This window comes from Pogona vitticeps, chromosome 3 (genome assembly GCF_051106095.1).
Source record: "Pogona vitticeps strain Pit_001003342236 chromosome 3, PviZW2.1, whole genome shotgun sequence".
In the NCBI taxonomy this organism is placed as follows: Eukaryota; Metazoa; Chordata; class Lepidosauria; order Squamata; family Agamidae; genus Pogona; species Pogona vitticeps.
The window spans coordinates 78896161-78916582 of NC_135785.1; the positions used below are offsets into that span (position 1 = coordinate 78896161).

The 20422-nt window shown below is 41.1% G+C and overlaps 1 protein-coding gene across 1 annotated transcript in view; it reads left to right on the top strand.

Moving 5' to 3' along the window:
- LRRC27 (leucine rich repeat containing 27) overlaps positions 1 to 20422 on the top strand; it is a 63325-nt gene that overhangs the window by 37568 nt on the left and 5335 nt on the right. Inside the window, exons 8-9 of the mRNA XM_072995382.2 lie at positions 2623 to 2722; positions 19551 to 19690. Coding sequence (XP_072851483.2) covers positions 2623 to 2722; positions 19551 to 19690 — 240 coding nt within the window. The remainder of the gene's footprint in view (positions 1 to 2622; positions 2723 to 19550; positions 19691 to 20422) is intronic.

Sequence of the window (20422 nt, forward strand, 5' to 3'; positions counted from 1 at the left end):
CATCAGCTTTCAGTGTGCTAAATTATGGAAGTAAGATTTTGGCCAGTACTTCTACTCTAGCTGGGATTAACAATTGGCTTTAGCCAATATGCTTTAATTCTGAAAAAGAATGCATAATGGCAGCAGCAAGAAGAGCAATAGTGCTATACAATCAGTACTAACAAAATTAAGAACATTGTTGTATATCAGATGAATTTCTGTTGGCATAAAAATATTGATACTAAAAGCCATAAGCAATATGCTTTCAACGATAGTGTTTCTCAAATAATAAGATAACAGACACTGACAGACTATTAACAGGCTCATACTGATGCCACATTCCAAACATTTCACCACCTAGATTTCTTCATACAGCATGGGGGCAGGATATGTGAGAGATTGCCTCCTCTAAAATCTTTGCCAGGGCTTATGTTTCCCATTTTCTGAAGACGTGAAGCTGGTGAGAACCCTAGACAAGGGCCTACTGTGTAGCTGTAGCCTGCCCTGGAACTTCCTTCCAAGGAAACTTGTTGGCCACTTGTTCTACCATGCTTTTACTGACTGAAGCTGCTCTTTAATTTCATATTGTACCCCTATTATACTGTCACAAATTTCATCAGTTTAAAACACTTTCAGCAGCTTAAAGCAGTTCTGTGTTTATTACTTTTATAGTCAATCACAAGCGCTTGTTGAGTACGGACGCAATTAAGAAATATTTTAAACTAAGTAAATAGAAATCTTTTTAATCTTGGTTTTTACTATCATTGTGATGGAACATTTATTTTAGTGCCCACAGCATTGTGGGAACTGCTACAAGCAAAATATGCGTGCTGACTGGAGATGTCCAGTGCAAATCTGTGCCTGTTTACAGTGAAATACATTTCTCTAAGTTGAGATTTATGCCTGAGTAAATCAGGTTAGGATGGTCTGATATTTTATAATGCAACCCCGTACAATACCAGTTTTATATTATGTAAAGTAAGGTAGCCACCTCGGGTACTTAAGCTGGGAGGCAGCAAGGAGGTGTTGGAGTTCACATTCTTCAGGTACAGTGGAAGATCCTGTCCCATCCACAGTGTTGAGGGAAGATTCAACTGCTGGTCTTCTTTTGTACCACCTATTTGGTGGGCTTCAATCTTTTTGTTTGCCTCTGGAAGCACAATGTGTTGGGCCAGCTCTGATTCTACATATACAGATGGTTACATGGGAACAATCCCTACTGAATATAGTAGAACTTACTTCTGAGTAGATGCATATGGGATAGTGTTGTTAATCTTCCTCCAAGTCATTTGTCTCTAAATAGTCTAGTATGAGTAAGATCAGCATATGCAATGGTTCGAACACCAGTGGGGTCCAGTTATCTGCAATTGATTTTTATGATGTTCACACAGTGTGTCCCCTGGTTTAGCAGAAGCAGAGATTTGTGCTGCAAGAACTAAATATGCTGTCTCACAGATCTTTTAAATGGGTGACTAATACCTGAGAGGCAGGTATTAATTGTTATTAATCATGCTAGTTTTGCATAAACGCTATACAGGCATACTGTTACATTTGAGAAAACCAGTCTTGCAAAGAAAGAATTGTTTAGATCCAGAAGACTGCTCACAAACCAAAGCAAACTAATTTTCAGACTAGGTGAAGTGAGCAAAGCTCCTACTATAACAATCGCACACAATCAGCACATAAGGAACACTCTAACAGAAAGTTATCTATAACATATGCTTAGGCTCAAGACTCCTTGCTTCCTGGCACAAATATGTGCCAGTACTATTTATTTATTTATTTATTTATTTATTTATTTATTTATTTATTTATTTATTTATTTATATGCCGCCCATCCAGAAATAGTCTACTCTATGGATTGGGCCCACCCATAAAGCAGTTAGGAAAGGGCTTCCCTCCATAGTCACTTAAACGGTGCTTCTACAATGGAGAGGAGTTCTCTCCTCATCTTTTCTAATTCTACCTGAATACAACCCAAATAAAATAGCTAAGCAACTATTAGCATAACAGGAATTTCTGCTCCCCACCCCCAGCAGGTTTCTTGGGTTAGATGAGATATGTAATAATTTGCTCCCTTTTTATTATTTATCAAATTAGCAAACACTGGCTTAATAGTTCAGTGAGTTAAGTATCTGGCTACAAAGCCAGAGTTTGGAATTTAGTTCTGCATTGTGCTTCCCGAAGAAGCAGCCTGTATAGCTTTAGGCAAGCAATAGTCAAATAAATCACTTACAAATACCCTATACCCATAATAATGAATGGCTTTCAAACATATGGTATGAAATAAACAAGATTATTTTAAGGGGTTGTGAGCAAGCATCATATATAGTACTGATAGCATCTGTAAATTGATATACTCAAATTCAATGTGATTCTTTTCCCCAGATTAAATTGTCAATGTGGACCTCAAAGATCAGCACTCTGTTCCATAGCCATTAGTTCCTGTATCTTCCCATAAAACTTATTTCTATGAGCACTACTTCTTTATGATTAATAGTAGTTCCATGTCTGTGGTAATAGTATCATAATTGTGTGCTATCAAGTCAAATGAATAAATAAATGTTGGTAACACATGGTAGAATGTGCTTTATTAAATGTAATAAAAATTTTGAGGATGAGAATAATGATGATTTTTTTTAGAGATAAAGAAGTGCTTCAGAAATGGAGGAAGCAGGCCAGAGTGATGAGAGAGAAAAAAGGACTATTGTACACATTTTCACCTGAAAAAGGAATCGTGGGGGTAAGTAATAGACCGTGGTGGCTTTCTGCTTCTCATCTCTGGCATTGATATTCTATGTAACCCCAGTCTATCTACTCCATCTTTTTGTACATTTTCTCCCAATTCCCACTAAACACTTGCTCCTTTTAACCTCACCAATTATCTTGAGGTCCTACCTTTAAGTACTGGGCCACACATAGATGTTTGTGTTCCACAGCTAAGCAAGATCCTTAAAGCTCTTCTCCACTTTGACCAGATTTTTCTGTTTCGACTTTTGATAAAGCCACAGGTACAAGGTTGCATAGCTGTACCTGAAAGGGAAGCTCTCCGATATCCCGGGGGGGGGGGGGAGACGTTGTTCCCGACTCACCCTTGCCTTGAGTGCCACAGTCTATGATATAGGCAAAGTGCCATGGGACACTATTAAACCAGGGACTTTCAAATTCACATTGGTTGCTGCAAATACTGTTAATGTGTCATTAATAAAACTGAGGTAATAGGTGGTTTATGACCAGATAAGACCACCACCACCCAAAAAAAAAATTGTGGAGTGAGGCGCTCACCCAGCTTGGTCCACAAGCCACCTGCAGCTAGAACTCCTCTATCATATCCAAAATATCAGTACCTGTGAAATCAAACATGTCCCTTGTTATTTCATTATGAAGCATTCAGATCACTGGAGGAGATGTGGGGGAGTGCATGTGACTCACCATTAACACTAACACTTGTTTGCAGATGAGGATAGATAGAAGCAAGCATAGCGATTCTTTAGAGAGGCACTGTTGCAGCTCCAGATGCTTTTCAGCCTTCTCTTACCTTTAACTTTCTTATATTTTTCCGGCTCTCATTTCTTTTTCAGACTAGATTATATCCCAGGATGTTGGTGATGGTGGTTACTGTTTTTGTTAGATGGCTTAGCTATTCAAAGCATGTGTCTGAAAAATCAAACAAACAAACAAAATTCACTGGGGGCAATCACTATGCATACCCACTCGTTGCAGAGTGAGAAGAGTAGAGAGCCTTGTATATTATCCGAAGTGTCACAGTCCAAGATATCCCATGCAGTCTCTCGCCAGGGGCAAGGGCACCAGGACCCAGTCCACCACACAGAGTATCAAGTCCAAAGGCACTCACTGCTCAGTTGGTCATGACCAAGTGGAGGCAGGAGCACCAATGGGCTGGGAGAATGGAGCCAGAACAAGGCGCCAAGATGCAGGAGGCAAGCAGAGCCAAGAGCAGGGGCCAAAGCAGGAACAGAAAAAGAAACACTGGGGTCAAAATGCAGAGATGTAAGAGACAAGAGCAGGGACCAAGGTAGGAAGAGACGCAGAAGTACTGTACTGGAACTCAGAGACTCTGAAGCTAAAGAGCAGCAAGGCAATCAGAACAACAGGACCAAAAACCTTTGTTATTAACACAAATTCCAGGAGGGGGAATCACTCCTTAAATACGCCTTCTTCCAAGTTTCCAGATGAGCCTCATGAGTGGCCCAGCAGCTGCTATGCAGGCCAGAGCCTGAGCCTGCAAACACCAGGCCATTCTTGAGTCAGGCTGGCTCCAATCCTGCAGCTGCCAGGGCGGTATGGGCCAGATCTTGACCTCAAGCTCATTGGAAGAGAAGACCAAAAAAAACACCCAAATAAATAAATCCCAGACCATGGCAGTTGTTATGCAGTGCTTTACTGTAGAAATTGAACAAAAATAATTTATTGCCCCCCAGCATCATATACCAAACTTTTGGTTCTATAAAGTGGGTCCAGGAGAAGTTTCTTTGCAAAAGAGTCAGGTAGAAGGATGGTACTTACAACTTCCCTTGCCAAACATTTTGAAAATATATAGACAGTATCTTCCAAAACCACGGAAATGAGAAGCTCAGAAATTAGGAAGTCCTGAATAATCTACTACATTCTGTCACCTACTGAGTGACTTTCTATAGTTAATATTACCATAATCTGTGATAAATATTTCATTATGTTATGTTATAAATAGTGGTATTGTATATTTTGCAGAAATACTAAAACTCAAAACAGTGCAGTTAAATGTACGGATGCTTGCATACTAGCAAATTGGGTGGGCTATTTAATGTAGTATAATTTGATAGAAGTGGGTTCTGGATTTTCGCCAGTGAATGCTTTCAGATTCTGCCTCTACATCATTTTCTCAACCCTGCTATAATTCAGAAGCAATACAAAGGCATCTTCACAATATTATTGTAGGATTCTAGTAGTGGACATTAGCAGATGATAATCAAGCCCTGTCTTCTGCACCATAGCTAAACCTTCTGTAGAGTTCATCTTCTACAGCATAATCCTCACTGTTAGATTTCACCTTCATGAATACTGTACTAATAAAGATAGTATACTGTCAAGTCAGTTCTGACTTATGCAACCCTTTCCAGGCTTTTCTAGGTAGAGAATACTCAGAAGTGGTGTTCGTACCAATCCCTTCTTCTGGTGGCACTCTGGGATTGTGCAGCTTGCCCATAGCTACACAGGCTGGCTCTTCTCTTGGAAGGCACAGTGGGGAATTGAACCCTTTGATCCTTAGCTCCCTGAGCTATCCAGCCAGTTTCTTAATGGACAGCTTGTCTTAATAATTGCTGCCCACCCCTCCCCCCCAGCTTTTAGGAGGAAGCAGGTGCAAATGTAAGTAAACACTTACACTAGCTCTTCATGGCGCAGGCAGGGCCCATGTGTGCTGTAGGTGTCGAAACATCCTGCATATAGTTATTCAAAAGCTGTGGCTGCCCAAGCTGTTTGGAGGCGTTGAAACAGAAGGGCTTTCATTTAAAATAGGTTTGTTGAAATTGATGGATGCCTCCTGAGGTTTTGCCTTTGCCAAACTGAAGTCAGTGTAGGCTGGATGTTACAATGAACACAGGAGAGAAAAATCTGTTATCCTAATCCTAGGACAAAGAGACTCTCATTTTCTAAAAGGTACTCATGATAAATACAGTTAGTTCCCAGTTTACAATCTGCTTTTGTAAAACCCAAGCATAGTCCCACCCTTCTGAAGTTGTCAGAAGATTTCCCCCCCCCCCAAAAAAAAATAGGGCCTGTATGAAAGAAATAGGTATGTGTCCTAAGGGGACTCTGGAAATGATGTTACTTTGGGAGGAATGCAACTCCCAGATTTCCCCCAGCCAGGATAATTAGCAAACAACTTTTCCAAGCTCTTCTTCTAGCCTAGATAAGGCTGGGAGGGAATGCTAGGAGAGTATGGCAGTTATGAGCACATGGCTGATTCTAGGACAAATAGTGCATTGGCTGAAGATTCCATTCAGTGAAGGTTCCACCCCATTAAGTTTCTTTTTAAAATAGGTAAAGAGGTACAGTGGTGCCCTGCTTGACGATTACCTCATTAGACAAGGAAATTGCTTAACGATGAAGTTTTTGTGATCGCTTTTGTGATTACAAAACAATGTTTTAATAGGGAAAAATCGCTTCACGATGATCGGTTCCCTCCTTCGGGAACTGATTTTTCACTTAACAATGATCAAAACAGCTGATCGTCGGGCTTTCAAAATGGCCACCCGCTGTGTAAAATGGCTCCCCGCTGTGTTTTAGGATGGATTCCTCACTTTACAGGCACCAGAAAATGGCCACCCTATGGAGGATCTTCGCTGGACGCTGAGGTATTTCGCCCATTGGAATGCATTGAACCGGTTTTCAATGCATTTCAATGGGATTTTTGCTTGACGACGATTTCGTTCTACAGCAATTTTGCTGGAACGGATTATCCTCATCAAGCGGGGCACCACTGTAGATAGATGGAGAAAGAGATTGTAGTATTTATACTGGTTAGTGATATACTTTGAAGAAAAGCTCTGCAAATTTTCTAGAATAAATAACATCAAATTGGAAGCTGGAAAAAAAAGCAGTGTCTCCCAACCTTAGTAACCCAGGTGTCCTTTGACTTTTGACTCCATTTCCCAGAAACCCCAGGCAGCACAGCTGGTGGTGAAGCCTTCTGGAAATTGTCTGGAAAAGCATCCAAGAACACCTGGGTTACCCAAGGTTGCGAACCACTGCCTTAAAGCAAAATGACACATTTATTTTTATATTTAATACCCAAAGAACCTTTCAGAGTTTGTAAAATAATGTTAAAGAGGCTTACTAGGTTTTTGAACATAACTGTCTGCAGATATTCCACAAAATCAACACCACATCACTAAGCTCAGTGCAGTAACTCCTTCAGCTCAACATATGGGGTGACTGTCTAGCTCACCTACTCATATAAGGGTAGCCTTGGATCCAGGCTTGCAGAGATAGTTTACACAGAGGGCAGAGGGAATTCAGAGCCTTTTAACACTATCCCCTCTTTACCTATGGCTTTTTACATGTGTCACTGAAGCCTCTCTAGCAGTTGCTGAGTCCATTTCCCAGATTCATTATTGCAGACAGACAGACAAAGAGAGAACCTGATAGGAAGGAGGCCAAGGCTAGGAAAGCCAGCTTTTCTGTTGATCATTGGAATCTTCAGATCTTTGGCAGTTGGGTAAACAAGTCAGATATCTTTTGTCCTTGATCTTCACATAGGAGGCTTGTAGAAAGCCACAGCGTGCATGCCAGTGAAGCCTTAGACTTCTTAAAAATCAGGGTAGAGTTCTTCAATTAATCAAACACAACCCACCTGTTTTTTTCTTTAAATATGGATACTGTACAAGAGGTTAGTTACTTCAGCAAATTTAGATTGAGTGAGCTCAGTATATTAAAGTGGCACTTTATGGATACACTCCATGTTCTTTGAAATGATTTGAATATTCAGCACTGCTAAGTATTTAACCTGATCTTTTCAGATAAGTTATACTGCAGGTACTGTATTATTGCAACCATGGCTTCTGTTCATAAATTATGTTCTTTATTTGGAGACCAGCTTCTAGAGTAGGTTAAATGTCACTTGTTCATACAATCATACATTGTTCTTACTATTCTGATTATTTTGGTTTGAATAAGAACTCTGTATAACTTAAAACATAAGCTACCAGTATTGAATCAATGCTTTGCCAGCATAAGTGCATTAGGGTACGACTACATTGCCCAAATAATCTGGGAGTTGTGTCAAAGTATTAATGTATCCATTCATGTCACATGTTGTTTGTGCTGCTATCCCCATCCTTATGCAACAGCCTCAGTTGAACAGGGTTGATTCAGTGTGGTGGACTACAGCATTCTTTAAATTACCTTAAAGGGAAGCAAGGCTGACACATTGATCGCCCGTGGGTCTGTCCTGACTCTGCCTGCATTCTCTCCTTGTCCATTACCATCTTCTCTGGAATTATCCCCCCCCCTCTTTTTTATTAGAAGTCAGTGGTTCCTAAACTTGAGTCCTCAGATGTTATTGGACTGCAATTCCCTGAAACCTTCACCACTCTCTTACTGACCAGGATTTTTGAGAGTTGTAGTCCAAGAACATCTGGGGACCCAAGGCTGGCAAGCACTGTTCCAAGTGGAATAGTGCTGCATCAGCATTGCAGTCAAAAAGATCCCAGTGCCCATGTGATGTAGTGCTTAAGTCAACTAGTTTATTAAAAAAAATAAAGGGAAAGAGTTTGGACAACAGGCACAATTACTAATTTCCTGATGGAACAGCACCACTTCAGACAGAAGATGGAATGGTGCTGTGAACAGAATACAATGACACAGCCATTCACACAATCAAAAATGGGTCAAAAAACAGCCCAAAGTGGAACAATTTAAAATAAACAACCTCCTGATGGGTGTTCAATAAGAAACAATTCTTCAAAGAAATGTCCCCATGCATCGTGTAGTCAAGAAATTTTGAACTGATTTGCATTGTGCTAAACTCAGAGTAATTGGAGGAGTACAGTAAATTGCAATGTAATTGCATCTTTTTTGTTTGTTTGTTTGTTTGTTTTTTGCTTAAGTCTTTCCCCCAAGTAACTGGAATTATTTTGGTAGGAATCAGATATGCAGGCAACACAAGAGGGCAGTGGAGCACCACACATTCATAGCTGCAGGGATGCTGAAGTTTTGCAGTTTTGGAAGATGCAGCTTGTTAGTTCCTGCAAGTATATCAGGCAAAATCCAAAGAAACAAGACAAGACAAAATAAGGCAAAAACATGCAGCACCTTAAAGACTATTATGTTTTTTCATGGACACATCCACTTCGTCAGACATAAGCAAACAGAATGAAATGTTGAATGAAATATCAGTTTCATGACATATTAGGAAAATGCAAATGAAAAAGCCAGCCATGGAAACATAAATGTGACTCTATAGCCTTGATTTTGGTTTTATCATATTTTTATTTAACCTTTTAATTCAGTTTATCTTGATCTTGAGGAGATCAAGACAAACTGAATTAAGGAGATCTTAAACTCTTTATCTTGAGTTGTTAAAAGTTACTTTATAGTGGGAGATCATTGACTGAAATATGGCATCCTTTGTGGCATTAGGCTGCCATTTTTAGTTGTCGACACTGATTGCTTTAAGCATGTTTTGGAACAGTGACTAGTATGTTTTATAGCTAACTTTAAAAGTGTGACTATTCAACCAATGAGGAAATATTTGTATAGAGAAGACAAAAATTGTAGTTTCTGGTTTTCAGGAAAAACACGTGTAGTAACACCCTACACAGTTTTTTTTTTTTTTGGTTGTTTTTGTTTTTGCTTTAACTGCACAGAGTGTAGTCACAGCATCCACAGGGGGGAAACAGATGGAAGATTCATTTTCTTGCTGCCACAAAGATAAAAAACAGTGTTAGAAAAAGCTTATAAATAGCGACTCATCAGGTGGCCTGTGGGAAACAAGACTCACCTTTAGGAAACCAAACAAGGAACCTACACGTAAACTGGAAGACAGTTTGTCCTCACCTTCAATGTGTGCATTCATTCAGTGCACCAAGGGGGAGCTGAAGTACCCTAGCTGTCCCTGCTCCCAGCCTCCAGGCCAAAGACATTCAGCATTTCTTTTTCTTTCTTTTTTTAGAAGGCAGAAGAAAAGTCTTTTTAAAACTGTAAGTTTTTTCCCTCCACAAAGTCAGAAGTTAAAAGCTGAAATAAACAAAAATATGTGGAGGGCTTAATATGTATTGTTAATGTGTGCATATGTAGGGCAGGAGAGGAACAGGTGTGCTTATGCATACACTTATCTATAACGTAGGGATGAAAGATCTATGGCCCACCAGATGTTCTGGTCTTATAGGTAGGGCTGATGGGAGCTGTAAACCAAGACCTCTAGAAATCTAATTGCATAATTATCACTTATTTGTTATGAGAATTGAAAAAGCCCATCTGAACTAAGAAACTCAAAAGGCACTAAGTCTCTGCATCTTGAGAGATACCCCCAGGCAATAAAGAACTCCTAGATACTCTCAGAGTGACTAAGAATACTCTGCTGACTTTTGCTTCTGCTACTTTAAAGGACTATAAGGACTTCTTGTTCTGACCCTCCCCACCTTCCTAGTCTGATAACTCATAGCCCGTCCCCATTGGGGGAAGTTCGAGTATTATTATTATTTTATTTTATTGGATTTCTACCCCACCCATCTAGACCAAAGGTAGTCTGGTTGGTGCTTTAAAAGTTCTTATCTTTAGTGCAATCTGTTTTAACTCTCACTTCAGCAATCCTTCCTTTCCCACTAATTGACTTTTTCTTCCATGGGAAGGGTTCAGACAGGTCTTTAGCTCACCAGTTTACTCATGAGTAAGGTTTTCCCAGTTTACTCATAAGAAAGGATACAGCAGCAGAGGACAGTGATGGTGCAGCAGTACTGGCATTATTGATGCCACGGGAAAACATTGAGATGAAGGTTGGGGAGATGAAAGGAAGGTAATCCTCCCTTCTCCCCATCTTTCTCATTAGCTGGATCTCTGTTAGGGTTGCACTGCCTTGTGGAGGCAGAGCCCATGAAATCAATTGGTCAGCCCCTCTGAGAGGCAGCAGTGAAAAAGTAAGGATGGCTCCACCAACAGTCTCTAAAAGCCTGAACAGGTGACCCAAATATAGTTGCTTTATTCTTCTGGAGTTTGTGTGTGTGCATGTGGTAAAGGAAGGCCAGTCTCCAATCCAGCTGGTTTTTCCCAGTGATTGCTTTTATTTGCTTTTATTTGCTTTCCACACATCTCCTTCCCCAGCCAAGCAACCACTAAGCCAGAATTAATGGGGGGGGGAGAGAGATTTTCTCATTTGTTGATGAATTTATGGCAGAGGTCGTCAACAACCGGTCCGTGGCCCATTCCCGGTCCTTGGCTTGAGCCCGACCGGGCCGCCAAGACAGACTCCCCTGCATGCACTCCCGTCCCCACAGCTGCTTTGCCCATGCGCGTGCTGACGCCGGCATGAGTCTTCCCTCACCCCTTCCCACAAGCCCCCGCGGGCGCAAAGCAGCTGTGGGGAGGGGATGTTGTGCATGGGGGCGGGGAGAGGTCTGTATTGGCAGCCCAGCCCAGCAGCGGCGACTGGGGTTGGCAAGAGCCAGGAGAGAGAGCAAGGACCAGGTGCTCAGGCTTCTCTCCTCCCGGCAGCAGCAGCGGTGACGGGGGTGGGGGGTTGGCCAGAGCCAGGTAAAATAAAATTAAAAAAGACTTGCAGGCTTCCACCGCCACCGCTGCCAGCACACACTCCCTCACCCCTTCAAGCATGCGGCAGTGCGCAGGAGTGGGGTGGGGGCACAGGTGTGCAGGCACTCCTGCGCATGCGTGAAGCGGTGAGGGAACGCGCATATGCACCTATGGCGCACGCACAATACTTCACCCATGCATTGGAGAGGGCAAGCGTGAAGGGCCGCCCCACCTCCTTCAGAGACTCCCCCGGTCCGCACTAGTAAAAAAGTTGGGGAACACTGATTTATGGGATATGGGACATAGCCCCCTTCCTGACCTTTTCCAGTGGCAGTCATCCAGCGGACCATGGAGACTTTCCTTTTGTTTTCTTACAGAATACCCATAATACCACCAATGTATCAAATTTATCTAGAATAATGCTGCATCTATAGGAAAATGTATTTTTAAAAAATTTAAATGGTAGAGTAGATGAAAATAGAGCAGAGGGATTCTCTGTTGTTCTTTTCAATGCCATAAATCACCAAATATGTCACTGGGTTGTCTGAAAGCACCCATAGGTCTATTTTGGTGTGGACTAATTATCTGAACACACTACAGAATGGGCTAATTAGGAGCACTTTGAATCATGTGAGGAAAAAACTTACAGCCCAAGGCATTGTGCCAAAAAGGAGCAGGATGGCTCTAAAAAGGGGTGGGATGGATAACTCTAAGTCAAAACAAGTATGGATGCTTTAAACCAAGCAGCACTAAAAGTGACCCAAATAACAAGCTATCCTGCCAGTGTGGATGTGTCCTCATCTCTGACAGAAGGCCTTATTACATTTGTCCAAGTACTCTATGAGCAAACTATTAAGGAAAATACAATTTTCATTTTGGATAGTGATACAATCACAATTGGTAAACTTGTAGGGACTTAAGATGTGCCACAATATCTTTTTCTCTCCCCCCCCCCCGCTCCTGTCCAGCAGCCCTGTATCCCCATTACACTTTTTAAAATAAATACAGTAGTTTTGTCAAGGCCATACAGACTAATGCAATAGATTGTCACATGGAAATAATGGAATAAACAATTTGTATATGTTGGGTAATTTCATTCCACTTGCAGTGGAGGTTCATCCATTAGTGTAAATGAGACAGTGATCTACCACAAACTCATCTATGCCATAACTAGCTCATTTCTGCCTGCCCCCTTAATGGTGATAGAGATGTGAGGATTGCACCCATGTTCCCCTTGAATCCCCAGCCTTTGTGGAGAGTTGGAGAAGAGAAACTGGAAATAGAAGTAGACGAGAACATTTCTGCCTTGGGAGTCAGGAATATTTTTCTGCTCTGTAGCTAAATAGTGGAGCGATGAATGGAGTCAGGGAATGAGTCATTGTCTGTCTGACTGACTGACTCTCTGAATGTGAGTGTGTGTGTTTTTGTGTGTGAGAGAAAATACCCCATTTTGCCTCTGGTTCTACCTGTTACATGTGGCTCCATCCACCTTTGGCTGCTGTAGCTCTTGCTTCCACCTTGGGTACCAGCCACCACTGACTCTTGAAAGATCAAATTTGCCATCTGGGAGTGTTCCTGGACCCATTATTCCTACTTCTGAAATTCCAGGTGGTGGCTCTAGCTAGGAAACCATTACTGAGCTTTACCTGGTGTGTTACTTGTTTCCTTTCATGAATGGAACAGACCTTACAGCCCAGGCTAAAGCAGGATGAAGGCTGAACAAAATGGTGCTATAAGATTTCCGACCGGGGCCAAGTAGTACTACAGTTGATTTTAGCCAAAAAGACCAAGAGCTACACCATTAGCATGCTGAGTTCATGGGTTCTCTTTCTGTTTCCTGGGGCAATAGAAAATGTCAGTTATCATTTTAAAGACTATAAATTTGCATAGGCATTTATTACCTGAAGGAACTTCCACAGCCATATCTGAATCTACCTGTTGGTATGCTGGGCTGGACTGTGCCAGAGGGCCTTTTGCAGTACTTTACATGTGGACCATTCTTTTTTCCCCCTTTCTTTCCTTATTAACTAGAGAATTTGTTCTTCTAACAAGCTTTGGGTTTCACTGTGCTTAAGGGTACTGTTCTTTTTCGCATTGCTTCCCATTCACTTTTCATCTGTTGCATTTTTTTAAAAAAAGATGTGATTGTTGACATATTCAATATAGTCATATTATTTACTTAAGCTACTTTGACCCCTTTCATTGTGGAACTGAATACATAAGGAGCAAACTTTGTAAGAAAATAAAAGTAAATAAGCAATATGTTTAATATTGGTTACAGCTCAGTCAGCGTGTCATGGCCACGATAATGACATTAACTTGATTAATTTTTTTTAATTAAATATCTGTGTGCCGGCCGCAGTGCTTTAAAAACAGACAGGGAAGTGGGGAGTACTGGCAAAGCTTCCCTCTTTAGCTATTTCTGCCATTTCATGAAGTTTGATGTATTATTGATTTTGGAGAGCTGGTATGTAACTCTGTGTTAACAAACCTGGCTGTGGTGCCAGAGGTTGGGAGTTCAAATCTGTACTGTGCCTCCCAAGAGAGGGGGCAGCTAAAATCACTTGGGTCATGTGTGACTGATGAGATTGCAGACACGTCACCCGTACAGCCTTGGACAAACTGCATGGTCCCACAGTGCACCAAAAAGGAGGGATTAGCAAACTGTATCTGAGTACTTTATACCTAGAAGACCCTTGGAGGTCACTATGAGTTGGAATTGACTTAAAATCAGAAGTATTATTTTAGTTGTTCCCCAGGGCTATGTGCTCTCCCTTTCCAGCATGCTAAAATACACGTCGCTCCTTTGTTTTCTAAAGCACTGAGCACAATCCCATATACAAACCAGCACTTCCCCCTAACACAAACAGAGACATCAGAAACCTTTCTAAGCTGTGCATTATAACAGGCAAAATATGTCACAACTATTGCTGGAAAGAGACATGCAGGAGTATTGCGCTAAGGGTAAAGTGACATTGGGATCCTCTTTTCTTTGCACAGAGAAGGCTTTCATTTTCCAATCTCACGTAAGACAAATCATACACACAGAGCAGAAAACAGATGTGTTTATACTTCACATTCCCACTGTTTACTAACAGACATTCACATTTGTTACCAAAAGGTTGTTCAACATTTCCCACATTATTAAAGCATTTATACCTTGCCAGGATAGCAGTTCTTCAAAGCACACATAAACTTGTAATTGAACATTTAAAATTGCCCAAGCCATTGCATTCTAAAGCCAACCACAGGGGCAGATTTCAGTGGAGAATGGTTGCCTTGTAATATTCATGATTTACATAATTGTTAACCAATGTGGGAAGTAGCTACTGTACTTACAAATAATGTAGTTGGATGTAACTGGTTTCTTCCAGCTTATGGGTAACTGCAAAGTTACATTTAGGTCCAGTAAGTAACCTAAGTTATTTAGCTGTAACAAGTAACAAGTAGTTACTTTCAAATTTTACCTTTAAGGGTATTTTAGAGGTGCTTTGACAAGAATTGTTCAGGTTTTCTGTTATTATCTTATCAGTCCCAAGTAGGAAGGGAAGTATTCTTCAGTCTTGTATTTTGTACTTTTATAAATATATCCAATGCACATGACCAGAACTGGACACTAGAAGGAACCAGAGAGTATTTCTTTACATTTTTCTATCTTTTAATAATGGCAGCACAACACATTACTAACATACTGTACAATGCAATGAATTACTTGTGTAATGTTTATAGATAGCCTGTCATTAGAAGCTGAAGCCCATTATTTCTCTACATAGGCAGATTTTCAAAACTGAGCAATCATCCTTGACAACAAAGCCTGTGCTTATCTCTTGATAGCCAAAAACAAAACAAAGCAAGTTAGTCTTTAAAAAAAATACAGAGCTGGTAGGAAGAACTTCTGTGGGAAACCTTCATGCTCCAATCATTGTCTTTCTGTCGTCTTCTTGAGCAACAGAATTTATACCCATTTTTCAGAAGAAATTGTTCATATTAAACAAAACCAGCCACCAGAAAAGAATCTGATTACCGTATTTTTCGCTCCATAAGACGCACCTTTCCATAAGACGCACCAGTTTTTTAGGAGAAGAAAACAGGAAAATATAATCTGTTTTCTTCGCTCCATAAGATGCACAGACTTTCCACACCCCTGTTCTGTGGGAAAAAAGTGAGTCTTATGGTGCAAAAAATACAGTAATAATAATATGCATTGTTATTGTTAAAATATGGCAATTGAAGAGAAAGACAGAGAATGTAAGAAGTGGAAAGGGGGAGACTGCTTCAGAGAGAAGATCTGAACCCTGGACTCTGTAGTCTAAAACTAGCAGACTGTCCATTTCACCACCTTGTCTAGGATGGAGACATGTGTTCATGTCTCACTTCTTGCTTATCTGAATTACAGAGTGGAATGATCAAACTACAGTTTGAATCACTGTGTGGTCACTGAATGGCTGTGTTCTGTGCTCTCCGCTGTTCGATGTAGCGCATAGCATAATGGTGGGCTGCAATAGGGTTTTCATTTTACCTAATGTAGATGCCTCCCAAATGTTCATCCTGAAGCCCCTGGCCATTACACCTCCTTTAAAAATCAAGCTATTTGTGCCCCAAAGCCTGATCTGCATCCTTGAATTGATCTGTTGCCTGTAAGAGGACCCTATTGTATCATCAGTAATGAAATGTGGTTCATGGAATGGGAGGGGACATTTTGCTTCTGGTAGGATAAACATAGAATCATAGAATAATATAGAAGGGGCTTCTAAGACCATTGAATGACGGGCTGGCCTTGCAATTAAACAAGAACCAAAAGCCAGAAGTAGAGGCATGCTCAGAAAGGAAGCTGATAATTATTGGCAGTGTGTGGAAATTTACTGCCTAAAAACCTCTAACTACGCAGTGGATAAAAGTCCAGGGACCTACAAAGCAGAATTAGCTTAAAGTCTCCCTTCTGTCAAGGGTTGACTGTATATCCTTTCATGTGACAACACTAAAGAAATAACACTTGGCTACAATGTAAAGCAGTGAGTATACAGCTTGTATAACAGTGTAAATGTGTTGTCCTTTCAAAATAATGCAACACATAGCCATTAATGTCTAAACCGCTGGCAACAAAAGTGACAATGTCCAAATTGGGCATATTTTGTGTGGCCACCATTATTTTTCAGCACTGCCTTAACCCTCCTGGGCATAGAGTTCACCAGAGCTTCATAGGTTGCCACAGGAGTCCTCTTCCACTCCTCCAGGATGACATCACAGAGCTGGTAGATGTTAGAGACCTTGCGCACCTCCACCTTCCGTTTTAGGATGCTCCGCAGATGCTCAATAGGGTTTAGGTCTGCAGACATGCTTGGCCAGTCCATCACCTTTGACCCTCAGCTTCTTTAGCAAGGCAGTGGTCATTTTGGAGGTGTGTTTAGGGTCGTTATCATGTTGGAATAATGCCCTGCGGCCCAGTCTCCAAAGGAAGGGGATAATGCTCTGCTTCAGTACAGTGGGGTCTTGACTTGAGAACTTAATCTGTATTGGAAGGCGGTTCTCAAGTCAAAAAGTCTGTAAGTCAAGTCTCCATTGACCTACAGTGCATTGAAAACCGATTAATCCCGTAACAGGCCGTTTTTGTTCCATTTTGGTTTTTTTCTGGTCTGTAAGTCAATTCTCAGGCTGCAAGTCAAACCTAAATTTTGCTGCCAGAGAAGTCTGTAACTCAAAAAGTCTGTAAGTCAAGCCATCTGTAAGTCAAGGGTCCACTGTATGTCATAGTACATGTTGGCATTCATGGTTCCCTCAATGAACTGTAGCTCCCCACTCATGCAGCCCCAGACCATGACACTCCCACCACCATGCTTGACTGTAGGCACAACAAACTTGTCTTTGTACTCCTTACTTGGTTGCTGCCACACACATTTGACACCATCTGAACCAAATACGTTTATCTTGGCCTCATTGGACCACATGACATGGTTCCAGAAATCCATTTCCTTAATCTGCTTGTCTGCAGCAAACCATATGCGGGCTTTCTTGTGCATCATCTTTAGAAGAGGCTTCCTTTTGGGATGACAGCCCTGGAGACCAATGTCGTACAGTGTGCAGCGTATGGTCTGCGCACTGACAGGCTGTTCCCCCACCCCTTCAGCCTCTGGAGCAATGCTGGCAGCACTCATAGGTCTATTTCCCAAAGCCAACCTCTGGATATGACGCTGAGCATGGGCACTTGACTTCTTTGGTCGACCATGGCAAGACCTGTTCTGAGTGGAACCTGTCCTGTTAAACCGCTGTATGGCCTTGGCCACTGTGCTGCAGTTCAGTTTCAGGGTTTTGGCAATCTTATAGCCTAGGCCATCTTTATGTAGAGCAACAATTCATTTTTTCAGATCCTCAGATAGTTCATTACCATAAGGTGCCATGTGGAATTTCCAGTGACCAGTCGGAGAGAGTGAGAGTGGTAACACCTGCTCCCCTTTTCACACCTGAGACTTGTGACACTAATGGGTCTCATGACACCATGGAGGGAAAATGGCTACTTGGGCCCAATTTGAAAATTGTCACTTAGGGGTGTACTCACTTTTGTTTCCAGTGGTTTAGACACTAATGGCTTTATGTTGCATTATTTTGAGGTGACAGCACATTTACACTGCTATACAAGCTGTATACTCACTGCTTTATATTGTAGCCAAGAGTCATTTCTTCAGTGTTGTCACATGAAAAGATATACTAAAATATTTATGAAATATGAGGGGATGTACTCACTTCTGTGATATACTGTATAAGTTAGTTTAAGCTGCAATCCCCACCCACCCACTCCATGTTTGTGATGTGACATCAAATTGGAACTGACATATAGTCATTGTAATAGGGTTTTCAGGGTGCAATATTTAAGGAGTGGTTTACTGCTTCCCCACCCCATGTGTTTTCATGGTGGACAAGGGATTCAAACCCAGACCTCTTGAGTACTAGTCCATTGCTCAGCCCTGTCCCATGTTAACTCTTCTGGCAGCCTGAGGTAAGGCAAGCACCTACTTCTTTCCCAAGACATACAAATGCCATAGAATCATAGAATCACAGAATCACAGAAAAGTGAAGTTGGAAGGGGCCTACAAGGCCATCATGTCCAACCCCCTGCTCAATGCAGGAATACAATCAAAGCATATCTAAGTGCCAGGTGATTATCTAAGTTTTTCTTGAATGCTTCCAGTGTTCGAACACTCACCAACTGAGGTAACTGGTTCCACTGTTGTACTGCTCTAACAGTTAAGATGTTTTTCCTGATATTCAACCAAATATTGAATTCATTTAACTTGAACATATTGATGTGTGTCCTGTACCCTGGGATGATCGAGAATGGATCTTGCCCCTCTTCTATATGACAGCCTTTCAAATATTTGAAAATTGCTATCATATCACCCACCCACCCAAGTCTGCTTTTCTCAAGGCTAAACATGCCCAATTCTTTCAGCCTTTCCTCATAAGGCTTGGTTTCCAGCCCCCTGATCATCCTTGTCACCTTCCTCTGAACTTGTTCCAATCTGTTAGGATTGTACTCAAAGTGTGGTGTCCAGAATTGGACACAATACTCTGGTGTCCAGAATTGGACACAATACTCAAGGTGAAACCTAACCAGTGCGGAATATAGGGGGACTAGCACCTCACAGGATTTGGAAATCATACTTCTATTAATGCAGCTTAAAATAGTATTTGCCTTTTTTTGTAGCCACATCACACTGTTGTCTCATATTTTGCTTGTGATTTATGACAATTCCAAGATCCTTCTCACTCCTAGTTTTGCTGGGTCAGATATCCCCCACCTTGTAACTATGCAATTGGTTTCTTTTTCTAAGGTGCAGTACTTTGCACTTATCCATGTTGAATTTCATTCTATTCCTTTTGGCCCAGTGTTCCATCCTATCAAGGTCATTTTGAATTTTGTTTCTGTCTTCTAGGGTATTAGCTATTCTGTCCAATTTGGTATCATCTACAAATCTGATAAGCATTCCCTGCACTCCCTCATCCAAGTCATTAATAAAAATATTGAAGAGCACCAGGCCCAGGACTGAGACTTGGGATACCCCACTAGTTACCTCCTCCCAGTTAGAGAAGGACTCATTAATCACCCTCTGAGTATGATTCTGTAGCCAATTGTGTAGCCACCCGACACTTGATTTATCCAGCCCACACCTAATTAGCTTGCTAATCAGGATATCATGGGGCACTTTGTCAAAAGCCTTGCTGAAGTCAAGATGTACTATGTTTACAACATTCCCTCTGTCATTCAAGGTTGTAAGGTATTCCTTGACTATTTGTTTATATATCTCCATTATATGTTGACCTTTGCCTAGGTTTCACAAAATGCACCTTATGCCACTGATGATGTTAAAAATTATGACAAACTGGAAGGCTGGAAAGAACCAACTAACCAAGATGAAAATAGGGAGAGGACACTAAATTTAGATGCAATGAAAGCAATGGAGGATTTAAGGTAAGAACAAAGATCAAAGATTTCTCTTACACTTGCTTTCCGTCTTTTTGCTTTTGTTTTATGCCCAGAATTATACTGAGACATCTCAGAATTCATATGAGTAGCATTTTATTGACATTATACTTATGGCTCCTCACATTCCACAGACCCATCATGTGTTTTGTCTCTCCCTGAACATGGAGGCAGATTTTGTTTCATTTGTATTTGAATATAAGCTTACTTAATTTGTATTTGGATAGGCAATGTGGAATGTGATGACATTTTGGATAATTTCTGCATTTCTCTGAATAATACAATGCATTTCTTCAATAAAATTTCTTATAAAATCATAAATATATCCAGGAAAATTGCAGATAACAATGTTTATGTTAGGAGAAATGGCATATAAAAGCAATATGTACATTAGGTGAAATTGTGTACTTCTCACATTTCATGGTCATTTATCCCTTATGATCTACTCTTTCTTCTCTGTATATGTCCAAATACATGCATGTTTGGGCTGCAAAACCCATTAGTGCACAGTGGCAGAGAAAAAGGCAATTCAAAGGGTGATTAAGACGGCCCAAAACATCATTGGCTGTTCACTCCTCTCTTTGGAAGAATTGCATAAGAACAGATGTAAGAGGAAGATATCTAACATACTGAAAGACTCCTCTCATCCGGGATATCAGCTCTTTAAACTATTACCATCAGGAAGGAGATTCAGGGTATTGAAAGCAAGGCCAAGCAGAT